The sequence below is a fragment of the Rattus rattus genome, chromosome 2, assembly GCF_011064425.1.
Source record: "Rattus rattus isolate New Zealand chromosome 2, Rrattus_CSIRO_v1, whole genome shotgun sequence".
NCBI lineage: Eukaryota > Metazoa > Chordata > Mammalia > Rodentia > Muridae > Rattus > Rattus rattus.
This window is the reverse complement of record NC_046155.1, coordinates 191,424,092-191,439,401: the sequence shown is the minus strand read 5'-3', so window position 1 is coordinate 191,439,401 and position 15,310 is coordinate 191,424,092. Positions and strand designations below refer to the sequence as shown.

Below are 15,310 nucleotides of genomic sequence, written 5' to 3'. Positions count from 1 at the left end.
TCTAGGTTCTGTCACCTGTTGACTTTGTTTTACAGATGAGGAAATGGGCCTCAGGTTGAGGCTACTTTTCAGGTCACACTGGTAATAGGCAGCAAAGTGACCCTCTGATGCCATTTCGTTCCATTGAGCCGCTGGAGTCTTAGTGGTTTGTGCGATGGGTTGCACACCATGCTTCAGCCATCTGAGTGGGGCCTGGGAGGGAGTGGAGAATGCCATCCTAGATGATGTGCACCACACTGTAGGCTTCTTACTTTTCCCTTCTTCACATTCCAGTGAGCAGATACTGGGAATGCAACACTGTGATAACAGTGTATTCCACAGACTACAAATGATCATTAAGGACTGCTGTAAACAGCTGTGTGCCGCCAACAAGACAGAATGACACCTTCATATCATATCTTCATAATAAAATCCCCCAATAGAAATACAGGCAGGTCATGACCCACCGTATGGAACAGGGAGTGTTTGCTCTAAATTCAGAAATAAACAGAGTTCCACAGTTGGCAACATAGGTAAATTCTTCGAATTTACTACATCAGACGTAAGCAGATTTTATGCAATAAAGACACAGTCGAGTGAGGAGAACCAATGGAATGGCAGGGAACATTTGCTTACAGTTACTTCTGAACATAGAAGTAACTCAGCAGCACAAGGGTCACAATAACAGTACATTAAATGCCGTATGTATGTATGTATGTATGTATGTATGTATGTATGTATGTATGTCTGTCTGTCTGTCTGTCTGTCTGTCTGTCTGTCTGTCTAAAAGCACAGAGATAGATTCTCAGCCAGAACTGCTACTCCTGACAGGAAGCAGGTGGTTCAGGGAGAGGCCGGCTAGTACAGCTGTTAGGGAAGCAGCTACAAATAGTGCACCATGCATGATTGCAATGCCCAGTGTTTATGAGGTGGAGAGGTGGAGTTCAAGTCTATGGCTAGCCTGGAATACATGTGAGGCCTTGTTTTGATACTGGAATACCTTGAGCCAATGGGATGGTTCACTCTGTAAAGGCAATTAACCACTAGATGCGGTGACTCAAGTTGGTACCTGGAGCCTGTGTACATGTGGAAGGAGAAAACCAATGCTATAAAGTTGTCCTCTGCTCTCCACATGTACACCATGGCAGACACACACACACACACACACACACACACACACACACACACACACACACACACACAGAGAGAGAGAGAGAGAGAGAGAGAGAGAGAGAGAGAGAGAACACTCAAGACCAAAAATCAAGAAAAACAGTTATGTAGTAACATTTGTCTAAATAATATAGTAGCCCCAGTGTGGTTTTGAACTCAACACATCAGATACAGTACGTGTATTTATTGCAGCCTTGTTCACAGCAGCCCATGTATAAAAACAACCAAATTTTCCATGATTGATAGATGGATAGATACCTAGAGAAAATGGGCACACAGTGGGAAATTTCTAAAAAAAAAAAAAAACAAGTGAAAAACCTCACATTTGAAGCAATTTGCATGGCTAAATACCATGTTTAGTAATAGTCAGACACACAGATCTTCCTGTTGTTGACGATTAGAAGCTATGGTGAGTACTTGATCTCAAAGCAGAGAGTAGAGTAACTTTTAGAGTCTAGGGTAGGGAATGGCGAAGAGTGTGAATAGCTAGGCTAGCAGTATGCAGGGTAGGAGGAATGTTCTGTATGGCAAAGGACAGAGCTGACGACACTGACTTAGGACACATATAATCCCATGAATGTATAGTTGCTGTGTGGCAGTTAGAAATAAAATAAAAACTAATTGAAAATATTTTAAATAAACTTTTGAGAATGTAAATACAGGTTAATAGTGCCTCATCTGGAAGGGGTTCCACTGGAGAAGGGAGTGAGGCTCCTTGGTGACAAGAATCTCCAGCAGGCCCTCTCCAGGCACGAGCCAGCATTTGGAGTTGGGAAGGGATCATTGTAGTTGGCTAAAGAGTTAACCAAAGTTCATAAATATGTTTGCTCCCTTGAGGGTGATCAGGCCTTCAGTGTGCTCCACAGGGGTGTCTTCCCTTTCCCTGAGTAGAAGGGGCTCAGGCTCGAGGCTAGGATGGTTTTCTGGGAGGGAAGCTCAGTTAGCGAGTGCGGAGGGACCATGGTTCTTCTCTTCAGAGTGGACGGTCTCAGCGAGCTGCTCATGCATACAGAGCTGCCCTGTGTCAGTGTACAAAGCACTGTGCTTCCTCCTGCAGTCACTTTGCTCTGCAGTTGCTGACTGCTGGTTTACAGTAAGAACGTTTACTCATGTTTCTTTTATGTTCTTTTGAGACTCGAGTTTTGAAAGCATTTTCCACCTAGCTCTGTTAGCATTGACTGGGGAGCATTTAAAGACTGTGGTGAGGCTTGGGCTAGCACTATGGGTTCAGCACACCCATGTGCCTCCTTGATGTTGTTCTTACCTCTTTAACCCCATAAAGGGGGGACAGGGAAGTAGGCTTCCTGAAACAAAAAAGTCAGAAGACAAAAGTTGCTGTCTTCTGATGGAATGATAAACAGATGTGAGACGTGAATCCATTCTGATGGGAAGAGCGAGCGGTTAGATCAGGTCTCCTGCTAAGCTTGTCACATCAGTCAGTGGTGCTAGGACAGTCCTTCCACTGTTGACATCAGGTTTCTTGACAGCCAGCTTCCTTGCTTTGTGATCACCGCAGGATGGCTATGAGGCCTCTTGCTGCCCTCACTGTCCTAAGTCTGAGACACCTTCTGACTGGTGGCTTTCTTGTTCTACAGGCACAGCATTCATCATCCGTTTCATTTGCAATGGTGAAATTTACCCAGGGACCCCCAAGTTCCTGCATCAGGACATTGACTCTGCACGAGGGATCCGGAACACCTTCTTTGAGTTTGAAACTGCATTGGCTTGTATTCCTTCTGTAGTGGATTGTCAAGTGACTGGTGAGGCCTAGGAGTTAGTAGCCTGGGTTTCCATGAGGGAATATGCGTGGTCTGTCTGTCTCTGTTTATTTGCCTCTGAGTCTCCACATGCTTGAGTGTGAGGTAGCCCTTTGTAAATGTAGCACATGTGCTTTGCTCCACAGGAGATATGACGGTTGGTACCTGTCTTTTAATGATGTTTAGTGATGCACATGTTTCTCTTGAAGAGACCCCCCCCCCCCATTCAGTCACGGGTTTAAATGGTGGTTTGTGGGCCAGATGCTACATAAGTGTTTAGAAGAAAACTCAAGTAAGAAAATCAAACACAGATGTCCGAAGTTCATATGAGGAAGAAAAAAAGACACAAGACCTAAGAGCTCCTCAGTTGTGCCCTGAGGTGGCTGTGTCCTCTGACTGCTTAGTGTCTGTGCTGTTCTGTGATGGTTTCTACGGAGGGACAGTTTGGGCAGCAGGGACAGGGTATGTTTCTGCAGTCCAGACTTCCTGTGGATTTCCTTGTGTCTTGCAAGGCATGCCCTCTGAATCCTGGCAGTCTTTACATGGTGGGGAGAGTGGTCCCAGAACAAACAGGAAGACACTTTCTGTTGTGTTTCCTTCTACCCCAGACCCAGCTGGGAACGAGTACGACCTGAGTGCCCTGAGCATGGTCAGGAAGCCGTGGACTGCTGTGGACACGTCTGTGCACGGGAAGAAGAGGCGCTTCTATCTGAGCGTGTGCACCCCACTGCCTTACATTCCTGGCTGCGATGGTGCGTTGGTGCCTTGTTCTGCTGCATCCCTGGAGTCTGACTGAAACCAAAGTCAGCCTTTCCTCATTCACCTTTCCTGTCTATTCAGGCATTGCAATGGGGTCCTGCATGGTGTCAGAAGACAAAAGTCAGAACTTGGGTGTGGTGCAGATCAGTCCTCAAGCTACTGGAAACGGATCTCTCAGCATCCTGTATATGAATGGGGATAGGTGTGGAAACCAGCGTTACTCCACCAGGATAGTGTTCGAATGTGCCCAGACGTCGGTGAGTGTGCCTCAGTGCTTGGCTGGCGGTTACTTCTGTCCCCGTGTCCCTTAGTCTCGGAGTCTTCCATGTTGGTAAAGTCTGTGCTTTCATAGAAATCGGGGGCATTGCTAGTGTTTGACTGGAGGACACTGTTTTCCTCAGGCTTGAACACTTGGCTTGAGCGAGTGAGAGACTGGATACTCACTGAGGCTCTTGCTTGTTTTCACAAAGCAGAAAACAAAGCAAAGTGTTGGCTTGTGTTGTAGGGCTCACCTATGTTCCAACTCCTGAACAACTGTGAGTATGTGTTTGTGTGGCGAACAGTGGAGGCCTGTCCTGTGGTCAGAGAGGAAGGTAAGCCCCAGCCTACATTGCTGTACATACAGAGTGTAATATATGTGCTAAACCCATGATGTCTCAGATAGGAAGCCCTGTGATGATGGCTGCCTATGGGGTCAGGAGGTACCAGTGGCTGGGTCACCCCTTATCCTTGAGGTCTTTACTAAGCCACTTGTTAAATTTTTACCACTGGCCTTTCTCTACTACATGCGGATTGGATTTGGGCTTTCTTGAAACCAGTAAAGCAGTCAGGGTTGAGCTGAGGATCGAACCCAGGGCCTTGCGCTTGCTAGGCAAGCACTCTACCATTGAGCTGAATCCCCAACCCCAGGATGGGCTTGGTTTATTAAAATCTGCTGGTGTACCTGGGCTCCCTCCGAACCTGTCTGTCTTAAACATAAACAAACAATATGGAGGCAGCCCACTTTCTGATGATCATTGCCTGATTGAAAATTGTAAACCTTGCCTAGTCTGGTGGTACAAGCCTTAACCTCAGCTTGCAGGAGGCTGAAGTAGGAGGAACCTAAGTTCAAGGCTGCCTCCCTGGGTTGTGAGTGAGTTTGACCAGTCTCAGTAGCTTAATAAGGCCCAGTCTCAAATCGGTACGAGTGTAGCTCAGTGACAGGATGTTTGCACAGGGTGTGCTATGTCCTAGGTCTCAGTACTGCAAAGTAAATACGAAATTTTATCTAAAAAAGAAGTTGTTCCCATTTGGAGCTGTGAATGCCTGGGTTATAGCATCTGCTTTTGGCTCTTATACTCTTGAAGGAGACAACTGCCAGGTGAAAGACCCCAGGCACGGCAATTTGTATGACCTGAAGCCCCTGGCCCTCAATGACACCATCATCAGTGCTGGCGAGTACACCTACTACTTGCGGGTCTGTGGGAAGCTGTCCTTAGATGTGTGCTCCGCCCATGATGGGTCCAAGGCAGTCTCATCATGCCAGGAAAAGAAAGGACCACAAGGATTCCAGAAAGTGGCAGGTACTGTTGTTTTCTGTCTTCAGTTGTAAGGATCATATTTCTCAAACTTGGGAGGAACACATGCTGAATGACATAAGGAAGCAGGCTTCTGTCCATCTGTCCATGCTTCTGTTTATGCTTCTGGGCAAGTTATTTTATGTGGAGGCAAGATGGGTATTACTGACCACAAGTGCAGGTCAGAGAACAATTGCAGGAGTTGGTTCTCTCCTTCTGTCATGTGGCTCCTGGGTCATCAGATTTGGCAACAAGTGCCCTTACCCACTGAGCCATCTTGCCCGCTTCCTGAGGACAATTTAGAGTTTGGAACAAACCAACAGGGCAAGGTGAGTTGGAAATCATGGTGGTTGCCAGGAGGAGGGGACTGAGGAAGACGAGAGAAAGCTATGCTTTCTATATTACAGTGTCATTTTCAGCAGGAGGCTTAAGAAGCAGCCATAAAGCAGACAGGCAGCTCCACATACCAACTAGGAGTGGGGCTTCAGAGAACCAGGGAAGGCAGAGAAAGAAGGAAAAGTAGAAGTTAGGCTTTTCTGAGTTAGGCCTCAACTGAGTGGGCTACGAACTGCAAGGCAGTGTTTCTGACCCTGAGCCCCTAGGTTTTCTTCAGGCTAGCTGCGGGCTGGACACACTAAAGTAGGCAATGCTGGGTATCTGCAGGCAGTCTGTCCCAGTCTGCATCAAGGGGGTGCACGATAACAGGTTAGCCAGAAAACTGACAAGGTTGTACCTGGCTTGGTAGTTAAGAATACTGCCTGCTTTTGCAGAGAACTGGAATTCCATTCCCAGCACCCACATGCTGGCTGACAGCCATCTGTAACTATATTCCCAGGGCATCTCACACGCTTTTCTGACCTTCGAGGGTAGACATGCATGCAGGCAAACACGCTAACGCACATAAAATGATAAACCTAGAGCTGACAGACTTGATTGGCATAGTGGTGCCTGTCTGCCATCACCATTCCAGCCCTCAGTTGATGTGTGAGGATCTGGAGTTGGTGACCAGTTTGAGCTCCATAGTGAGATCTTGTCTCAGTTAACAAAACACCCCACCCCCACCTGACAACTGATAAGTCATTTAAGCCATCTGAGCAGGTAGACAAGAAGTAAATCCACTCTAGACTGTTAAATAGGTGGGAATGGCTACTGTGGGGAACGTGAACACTCCAAAGGGACCATGGTGAAGTGGCATGTGTCAGGTGTGGAGAAGGCACTACTTCATACTGGTAGGCTGCACCTATCGCTGGCCATCTTAAGTCCTCCTGTCACGTAAGAGGATGAGTAGTGCAGCTGTATGGGCACGTGCAGTATGACAGGTCTTGGATTAGCACCACAGCCCGGGAGCACTTGTCAAGAGACTTACAGATGTGCTTTTTTTTGTGCAGGGCTCCTTAATCAGAAGCTGACTTTCGAAAATGGACTGTTGAAAATGAACTACAGTGGGGGGGACACCTGCCATAAGGTGTATCAGCGCTCCACAACCATCTATTTCTACTGTGACCGGACGACTCAGAAGGTGAGCCTGTGTGGCACTCCCATAGGGAGTCCCGTCTTCCGCCGCCGTCCCCACTCCAGCTGCTGTTCTTTGAGGGCATCTGTAAGGTGCACTATTTCCTGAGCACCTGTTTGCGTGGCCACCCTTCACCCGTGCTCCCACGTTTACGTATGTTCACCTTGACCTTTCAGCCAGTGTTTCTGAAGGAAACTTTGGACTGCTCCTATTTGTTTGAGTGGCGAACACAGTATGCCTGCCCACCTTTCAATGTGACAGAGTGTTCTATCCAGTAAGTTCACATGTCTGTTTTCTTGGGTCATCCTTCTTGGTAAAATTCTGCTTCACAGCTAGTGTCTGGCTTAGTCTACCCACTTCTTTTCACACTGGGTAGATGGGCTCCAGATAACCACATGGGGGGCCGGTACATCAGATACACATGGAGGAGTCAGGGACAGAAACAGCCCTCCGTAGTCCTTTGGTTTGTAAGGATGGAGTGGCCTTAGGTCTAGACAGCAGGAGGTTTGTGAGGCAGCTTCTAGAAATGACTCTGAGTGCCAGTGGTGACTCCTGCTGGCCACTGAGTTACAATTCTCACTGGCCTGTGTGGACAGACTTTTCCAAACTTGGCTTTTCAGATAGTTCATTTTGTTGAAGTGAACATTGACTTGTCAAAGCTCAGGGCTGCGTCTTGCTCACTTTGCATATGGAAAATTATGTTCTGCAGTAAGCTTGATTCACAGGACGTCAGACACATTGATGCTTGAGCCCTTCTGAGGAGAGTGCCAGACATGTCACTGAAGCTAACTGGACCCTGACTGTGGTGTTCTGTTCTCTGCAGGGATGAGGCTGGCAACTCCATTGACCTCTCCTCACTGTCAAGATACAGTGACAACTGGGAGGCTGTGACCAGGACAGGGGCCACTGAGCATTACCTCATCAACGTATGCAAGTCTCTGTCTCCACAGCCTGGCACAGGTGAGTAGTGATCCTCTCCTTGTGGGTGACTGTCCAGGATGAGCCTTCTGGGACAGACAGAGCAGGAGAGGCCTGAGTGAAAGGAGTTTGGCCTAGGAGCTGGAAGGGAAGGGTCTGAGGGTCTTGGTGATTGATTCCCATGTGGCCCAGGTTCTGTTGATGCTGAGGACTCTGCAAAGAACATATTAACCTTTCTAATCATGGCTATGGGTAGAAAGAAAGCAGGATGTGACACGGGGGTGGGTGGGGTTAGAGATCCTTAGGTGGCCCACTGTTTATCCTATTGGGGACTCGTACCATTTAGAGGTAGTTCCCCCAGGCCTGGGAAGAGAGTGGAGACTAGAAGACACAAGGTAGTCAGCAGTTTTCCCGGGAATTCCTTGGAATACAGAAGGTGAAAATCCCCCTTGGGGGTGGAAGTGGTTAGGTGCAGTCCCCCTCAGGGTGAAGCTTTCTAACTTCATCCTCGGCATGAGTGGGCAGCCTCTTCCTCTGGTCCTGTACTGGGGCAGGGCTGGCTCCCTCAGGCATAGGAGCAAGGGTTTGGAGAACAGGAAGTCAGCAGAGTTCCTAGTAATGCATTGACTAAAGAGTGAGGATGGAGGCCCTGACAGTGCTCCATGGCATCTAGGGTTGGCCATATCATACCCAGTGTTAGAAGTGATGGCGTGGGGTGGGCATGGAGGGGTTGGATAATACCATACCTTAAGCTGCACTTTGCACCGCAGGAGACTGCAGTCACCCCAGGAGGCTCTGATTATATCTTGTGTTGCAGATCCGTGCCCTCCAGAGGCAGCTGTTTGTCTGCTGGATGGCTCCAAGCCTGTGAACCTCGGCAGGGTGAGGGATGGTCCTCAGTGGACAGCTGGTGTGACTGTCCTGAAGTATGTGGATGGTGACTTGTGCCCCGACAAAATTCGGAAAAGGTCAACCATTATTCGCTTCACCTGCAGTGACAGCCAAGTGGTGAGTTAATGGCACCCAGAGAGTGTAGGACTCTGAGCTAGTGACAATGCTAGGCTGCCTTTGAGACAAGCTAAAGAGGTCAGGGCGGCATGGTTGTGGTGCATGCAGGTCGTGAAGGTGCATATACACGGGTCCCCTTGTTGACTCCTTGGGCATATAGTTGGACACTTTCAGGTGCAGGGTTAGTTGATTCTTTTGAGTCTACTCTGGTTCCTTAAAGAACAGAAGGGCAGTTAACACTTGGCTGCTTGTCCCGTGTTTGTCAGCAAGATGTAGAGAGGAGACTGAGCGTTCCTGCGTGACTTGTGCAGGTGTTAAGAACGCCTAGCAGGGCTGCTCTCCTGAGCTGCCTCCTTCCCTGGTTGTTGGCTTCTAGCAGGTGTGGATAGCATGGGTAGTTTCTCTTTGACACAGAGGAACTCCTATGCTTCTATACATGATGGGGCACATCTGAATTGGGTAAGCAGGGTCATCTCTGAGATAGCAGATGCCTTATGGGCCAGGATACAAGCTGCCCGACATACTGGAGGGTGGCAAGCCTCTGCCTTAGTGCTAAGAAGTGTGCAGAAGGAGGGTAGAGTTGGGCAAGTTGTCTTGGCTCTATCGTGGTGGGAAGTACCTGACTGAGGCCAGGAGTGAGCTGTAGCCAGTGCCCGGAAAAGTTAATATTATGAGCCACTTTTTTGGTGGGTCCTTTCGTTTTGACTGTAACAGGTATTCTCTAACTAAGCATTTAGCCAGTGTTTTGCTCATGGAGTTCTTTGCTGGGCTGGCTCCCTTGGGCTATTATCAGAAAATGTCCGGCTCCCTTAGCTAGCTTGTGGTCCCTGGGTATTTTGCTGACTTACTTGTGTGAGACCCATAGACACCTTACCTACCTTTGATTTTTCTTGCCCTGTGCTTACCTTTTAGAGACAACCCAAGACTTGGAACGAATGCCTACCCTGTAGGCATGGGTGGGCACCCCCTCTTGTGTCAGTTATTCTAAAGTGGTTTTCTCTGCTTGCCCCAGAACTCCAGGCCTCTGTTCATCAGTGCTGTACAGGACTGTGAGTACACCTTTTCCTGGCCCACACCTGCTGCCTGTCCTGTGAAGAGCAACGTACACGATGACTGCCAAGTCACCAACCCCAGCACAGGTGAGGACAGACCGCCACAGCCCTGCGCGGGGGACCGAGGACATGCATCTGTTGGTGTTCAGGCATCTCTGGCCTTTTCTCTGAGCTTCGTGCTGATCCTATAGAGGCAGCTACCTTGTTCCTCCAAAAGCCAGTCTCCATCTTGCTTTGTACTATGCCTTTGGCTAACTTGGCTGATAGCATCGGCCATGTCAGTGCCAAGGTCTGGCCACCTTTCAAAGGCAACAGGACAGCTATCAGAAGACTTCTACCCTTCCTCTTTGCTGCTGAGCACCAAGAGGAATGTGGGTGGCAGGCTGCTGACTGTTGGAGAGATGGCTCAGGCCTCAGGAGTGACAGTGGCTGCTGTGGTACCCAGAGGACCGAGACTGTGGTCCAGTGTCAGGCGCTGCTAGTTGGAGTGCTTTAGAGCTCTTAACTAGTGTGTGAAGATCAGAGTCCCCCACAAGTTTGTTGTGAGCTGGCTGTTGTGAGCTCTCCTGGGTCTGAGCACCCTCTTCCCTTTCATGTGGCAGGCCACCTGTTTGACCTGAGCTCCCTAAGTGGCAAAGCTGGCATCACAGCCTCCTACAGCGAGAAGGGGATGGTCTTCATGAGCATCTGTGAGGAGAATGTGAACTGTAGCCCTGGAGTAGGTGAGTGCCGTAGCTTCCTTTGCCTGACTGCTGTCCCTAGGGCTGGCCTTAGCCCCAACTCTACTTCCAAGACCCACACTCCCGGCCCTTGCAGTAGTTAGGAGATACTGTGTTCTTCTAGGAAGCTAATTAGTCACTGACCCCTCACCCATCTTTCCTGTGCTTCAGGGGCCTGCTTTGGACAGACCAGGATCAGTGTGGGCCAGGCCAGCAAGAGGCTGAGCTACAAGGATCAGGTCTTGCAGCTGGTGTATGAGAATGGGTCCCCATGCCCCTCCAAGTCAGGCCTGAGGTACAAGAGTGTCATCAGCTTCGTGTGCCGGCCGGAGGCTGGACCCACCAACAGGCCCATGCTCATCTCCTTGGACAAGCAGTCGTGTACACTCTTCTTCTCCTGGCACACGCCCCTGGCCTGTGAGCAGGCGGTGAGTGTGCCCCCGCCTGACTGTGGCTGCCTGGCAGGGCAGTGCCTGTGCCATGCAGCTGCACACACTCCTCTGTTTACTGGTTCCCAGCAGGCTAAGGCCGGGTGGTCTTGTTCAATCTTCCTTAGGTTTTTATTTATTTTGTTTTTTATTTTAACACTTCTCCTTTTCCTTCTTTTGGGATGGCGTTCTTACACTATATCCAAAGCTGGCCTTCAACTCACTCTATAGTCCAGGCTAGCCTTGAACTGTGGCAATTCTCCTGCCTCAACTCCCTGAGTGCTGCTGGAACTGTAGGCATATTCCATCATACATGGGTTTAGCTTTTTAAGCTAACTGTCATGGTTACTAGAAAAAAAATCATTTGCAGACTCAAATGTAGTCTTTTCTTTTGAACAGACGGAATGCACCGTGCGGAATGGAAGCTCGATTATTGACCTGTCACCTCTCATCCACCGCACTGGTGGTTATGAAGCATACGATGAGAGTGAGGACGACACCTCTGATACCACCCCTGACTTCTACATCAACATCTGTCAGCCACTGAATCCCATGCACGGAGTGCCCTGCCCTGCAGGCGCCTCAGTATGCAAAGTCCCCGTGGACGGGCCCCCTATAGTAAGTGTGTACGGCCAGGGTTGGGAATCTTTGAAGTTTGTAGTCACAGCCTGCGTGCTGCGCTCTGTGCTTCAGAGGAGTGCTCAAGCAGAGAGGATAGACGTGCAGGCTCAGACGGCTAAGTCTGAGACCATTAGTGTGAGAGTGTTGTTAGAGCTGCCAACCAATCGTGCTGGTCAGGAAGTCTGAGCTGCTTCAAAATTGATTTGCTTTTTAAAATACATGCGTATGAGTGTGTGTGTGTGCTGTACATGTATTCAACCTTTGGAGGCTCGAGCAGGGGTTTCGGTCCCTAGGGTTGGAGTTGCAGGCACTTGTGAGTTATGTGATGTTGGTGCTAGGATGGGAACTTGAGTATCCTCTGAAAGAAGGTACGGTGGCCCCCAGGCATTTGGAGATTGGTGGTCAGTTGAAGGCATTAACTGTTTTAGGGTGCTTTTCCTTATTGTGGACATCTCTCCAGACGCCCCCGATGTCTTTTTTAAAGGCTTTTTTTTTTTTTTGTTTTTGATTACATGTATATGTTTCTGTTTTAGTCTGTGCAAGTAGGTACAGAAGTCCAGCAGACACTAGCTCCCTTAAGCTGTAGTCACAGGTGACCGTGAGCTGCCTATGTGGGTACTGGAACTGAGCCCAGGTCCTGTGCTAAAGCAGTGAGTGCGTTTAACCGTCGGGCCATCTCCAGCTTCCCTGATAGCCATTCTATGTGTTATGTTAGGAGCCTCAGGATTAAACCTGACCAAGAAAGGTGTTAACCCAGAGCGGGCATCAACCACACTGGCCTAGTTTGTGCTTCCCTTTCAAGTACATGTATAATTAAAAGGCTTAAGTGACACAAGTTCTTTCTAGTAACGAGTGACAATTAGGGCAAAAACATTTATAGTTATAACTAAATTCTCCGCCCTGAAAACATTTGGTGTAGATTTGGATATGTGGAGTTGTACTTGTGGTTTGCCACGCCCTTGTGGTGTTTTAGACTTTAAATCCCCTCTGTTGTTAGTTCTGTTGTGGGACATTCGGTGTCCTTTTAAAAGTTATGTGAAGAGTACTGTAGTATTGTGCAGAGGAGGACCATTTTAATAGGAAGTTCTTCAGTAGCATCCTGACACGGCTCTCTGCCAGGCAATCCTTTCCCAGAAGCTCCATCTGCTGAATTTTCCTGCCTGGCCATCCTTTGTCAGATTCAAATTTTGCTTAAGTTCTTTGATTGGTGAAGGTATTACTTCATATGCTCTCAACATGCCCCATAGCAGTGACCCACACAATAGACGTGCTCATGCACACACTCATGCTCACACTGGTACAAACACTGCCACACAGCCCTTCACACACATGCACCGAGAGTTGTCCCCTCTGGACATTCCCAACAGGACCTGCCGAGCTGAGTAAGCATGACCTCAGGGCAGTGTGGATATCAGGACACTAGGAAGGGCATCGCCCGGGCTCCTGCTTTCCTCCTCCTGGGCTTGGGGCTGTGGAATTCTTGTTGTGAATGAGGACAGAAGTCACCAGTGCTCAGAATCTGAAAGCAAAACACGAGTGGGAACACCCTTGGCTTCTGTCTACGCGTCTCTGGCGTCTCTGCGTGCAGGCGACCTATTTTCGTGCCAGTCACAAAGCAGCACAGGTGTGTCGCTAAGGGCTGACAGTGTAGAGCTGCAGCAGGTCCGTGTGAATTCCTAATCTGCCAACCTTGGGATGGTTATGAAGCACCGTTTGCTTCCTCTCTTCTAGGATATTGGGAGAGTTACAGGCCCTCCAATATTCAATCCCGTGGCCAATGAGGTCTACCTGAACTTTGAGAGCAGCACTCCTTGCTTAGCGGACAAATATATGAACTACACCTCACTCATTGCGTTTCACTGCAGGAGAGGGATCAGCATGGTGAGTACCTGCCCCTGTCAGCTTCACTCACAGCAGCCAAGACATGACTTAGGGCTCGAGGTAACATGGATGCTTTCTGTTGTCCAAAATCAGGGAAGCTTGGAGAGTAGAAGTCACATTTAATGAGCACTGATTCTGAACACATTAAAAGGTTGAAGTATCTTTCTATTTTTAAAGGACAAGGTTTTCTGATTAGACCTTTTGGGCACATGCCATCATTCACTATATCGCTTTATTCTCTCAGGAGCAGATGAGCAGGTGGAACTGTTGTCTGCTCTGTCCTGCTGACGTCTGGGATGCACTTGTCATTCCCAGGGCAGCAGTGCCCGAGCAGCTGACACTTTCTTTCCCAGTGTTTGCCATCTTTAGTAGAAGCTCTTTCCCCATCTGACTCAGAAAAGAGCTCACCAGCAAGTGTACATGGAATTCTTGACCACCTGGCTGCTCTCGGCTGCTGTTGATGGAGCGAGAGCCATGCTCTAATTCAAAGTTCATGGCTGTGGGGAGCATATGGCTGCGGTATTTTTGTCCTCATGAGTATTCCTGGTGTCTGGATATGCAGGATGCAGATCTGCTCCCTGGTTTGGCTGTGCTTGTTTGTGTAGTGTGTGTCAGGGGTGTATGTCCTCACTGTTCCCAGGAAAGAGTATGGCGGATCTTGTCCTCACACTGTGTTTTTTAAGACTCATGTTTTTCTTGGCCACAGGGAACTCCTAAGCTGATAAGGAACAATGACTGTGACTTTGTGTTTGAGTGGGAGACTCCGATTGTCTGTCCTGACGAAGTGAAGACACAGGGCTGTGCTGTAACAGATGAGCAGCTGCTCTATAGCTTCAACCTGACCAGCCTTTCCACAAGCACTTTCAAAGTAAGGCCTCCCTCCCTCCCACGGCCCTGCCAGCCTCCTGAGGGCTAAGGCACTCTGACACAGGGCTGGACACAGTCAGTAACCAGCGAGGCAGGCCATGGGATTCTATAACACAGGTGGATAATAGACAGAGTGACTTGAAGGTGTGCATTGGAACACCCCACCCCTCCCGGGGCCAAGGGAAGGTTAGTATGGTTACAGGAAGCCACAGAGAAGCACTGAGTTGCCAGTCTGAGCGCAAGGTAAAGAGATGCAGCCCGCCAAGCACAGAGGCAAGCGAGTGAGGCAGCATTATACAAAGCCTTCATACATGCATCTGTGGGCTGGGGCGGTCAGTGAGCCTGGTGAGTGCAGAGTGCGGAACCTTTCTCAGTTCAGGAATAGTTTTCTGCATGGGCGGGTGCAGTGAGGAAGGAAAGCAAGGCCCATGTTTACATGTGGGTCATCTGCTCTATATCTCAGCTGAGGCATTGCGGGGGTCGAGAAGGTAGGAGGAACCTGGGACTCAGCAGCCGGGTCTGGCTGGGGAGGACAATTGGGCTGCACTATTGGCAACCAGGGCCACCAGGGAGAGAACAAGATAGAAGAGACTGGCCCAGGATGACGATGACTTCTAGTGACCAGAGGTGCTGCCTAGAGGGTCAGCTGGGAGTTCCTGGTGACCTCTGGAGGTGACCTTGGCCCAGGGAGACAGCAGGGAGGCACGGTCCTATTCAGGTACAGGAATGTGAACTATAGGAGCCCGTGCTCCGACGCTATCCATCGCTATTTTGTCTGTGCAGGTCACTCGGGACGCTCACACATACAGTATAGGGGTGTGCACAACGGCAGCTGACTTAGACCAGGAAGGCTGCAAGGACGGCGGGGTCTGTCTGCTCTCTGGGAGCAAAGGAGCTTCTTTTGGGCGCCTAGCGTCGATGCAGCTGGATTACAGGCACCAGGATGAAGCAGTCATCCTGAGTTATGTGAACGGTGATCCTTGCCCTCCAGGTGAATCTTCACAGTGTGGCCAATTCACATTTCTTGTACACAGATTAGACTTAGCAGGAAAATACTTGGGGAATGAAGCTTTGAATCTGTG

At 49.2% G+C, this 15,310-nt stretch overlaps 1 protein-coding gene across 1 annotated transcript in view; it reads left to right on the top strand.

Annotated features, from left to right (window-relative positions):
- The window catches only part of Igf2r (insulin like growth factor 2 receptor), an 88,057-nt gene that overhangs the window by 62,719 nt on the left and 10,028 nt on the right, over positions 1 to 15,310 (top strand). The window contains exons 23-38 of the mRNA XM_032894713.1: positions 2,745 to 2,909; positions 3,515 to 3,658; positions 3,747 to 3,922; positions 4,171 to 4,258; positions 5,012 to 5,227; positions 6,610 to 6,740; positions 6,911 to 7,008; positions 7,558 to 7,694; positions 8,470 to 8,660; positions 9,673 to 9,799; positions 10,315 to 10,434; positions 10,603 to 10,859; positions 11,259 to 11,477; positions 13,212 to 13,361; positions 14,068 to 14,229; positions 15,012 to 15,219. Coding sequence (XP_032750604.1) covers positions 2,745 to 2,909; positions 3,515 to 3,658; positions 3,747 to 3,922; positions 4,171 to 4,258; positions 5,012 to 5,227; positions 6,610 to 6,740; positions 6,911 to 7,008; positions 7,558 to 7,694; positions 8,470 to 8,660; positions 9,673 to 9,799; positions 10,315 to 10,434; positions 10,603 to 10,859; positions 11,259 to 11,477; positions 13,212 to 13,361; positions 14,068 to 14,229; positions 15,012 to 15,219 — 2,589 coding nt within the window. The remainder of the gene's footprint in view (positions 1 to 2,744; positions 2,910 to 3,514; positions 3,659 to 3,746; positions 3,923 to 4,170; positions 4,259 to 5,011; positions 5,228 to 6,609; positions 6,741 to 6,910; positions 7,009 to 7,557; positions 7,695 to 8,469; positions 8,661 to 9,672; positions 9,800 to 10,314; positions 10,435 to 10,602; positions 10,860 to 11,258; positions 11,478 to 13,211; positions 13,362 to 14,067; positions 14,230 to 15,011; positions 15,220 to 15,310) is intronic.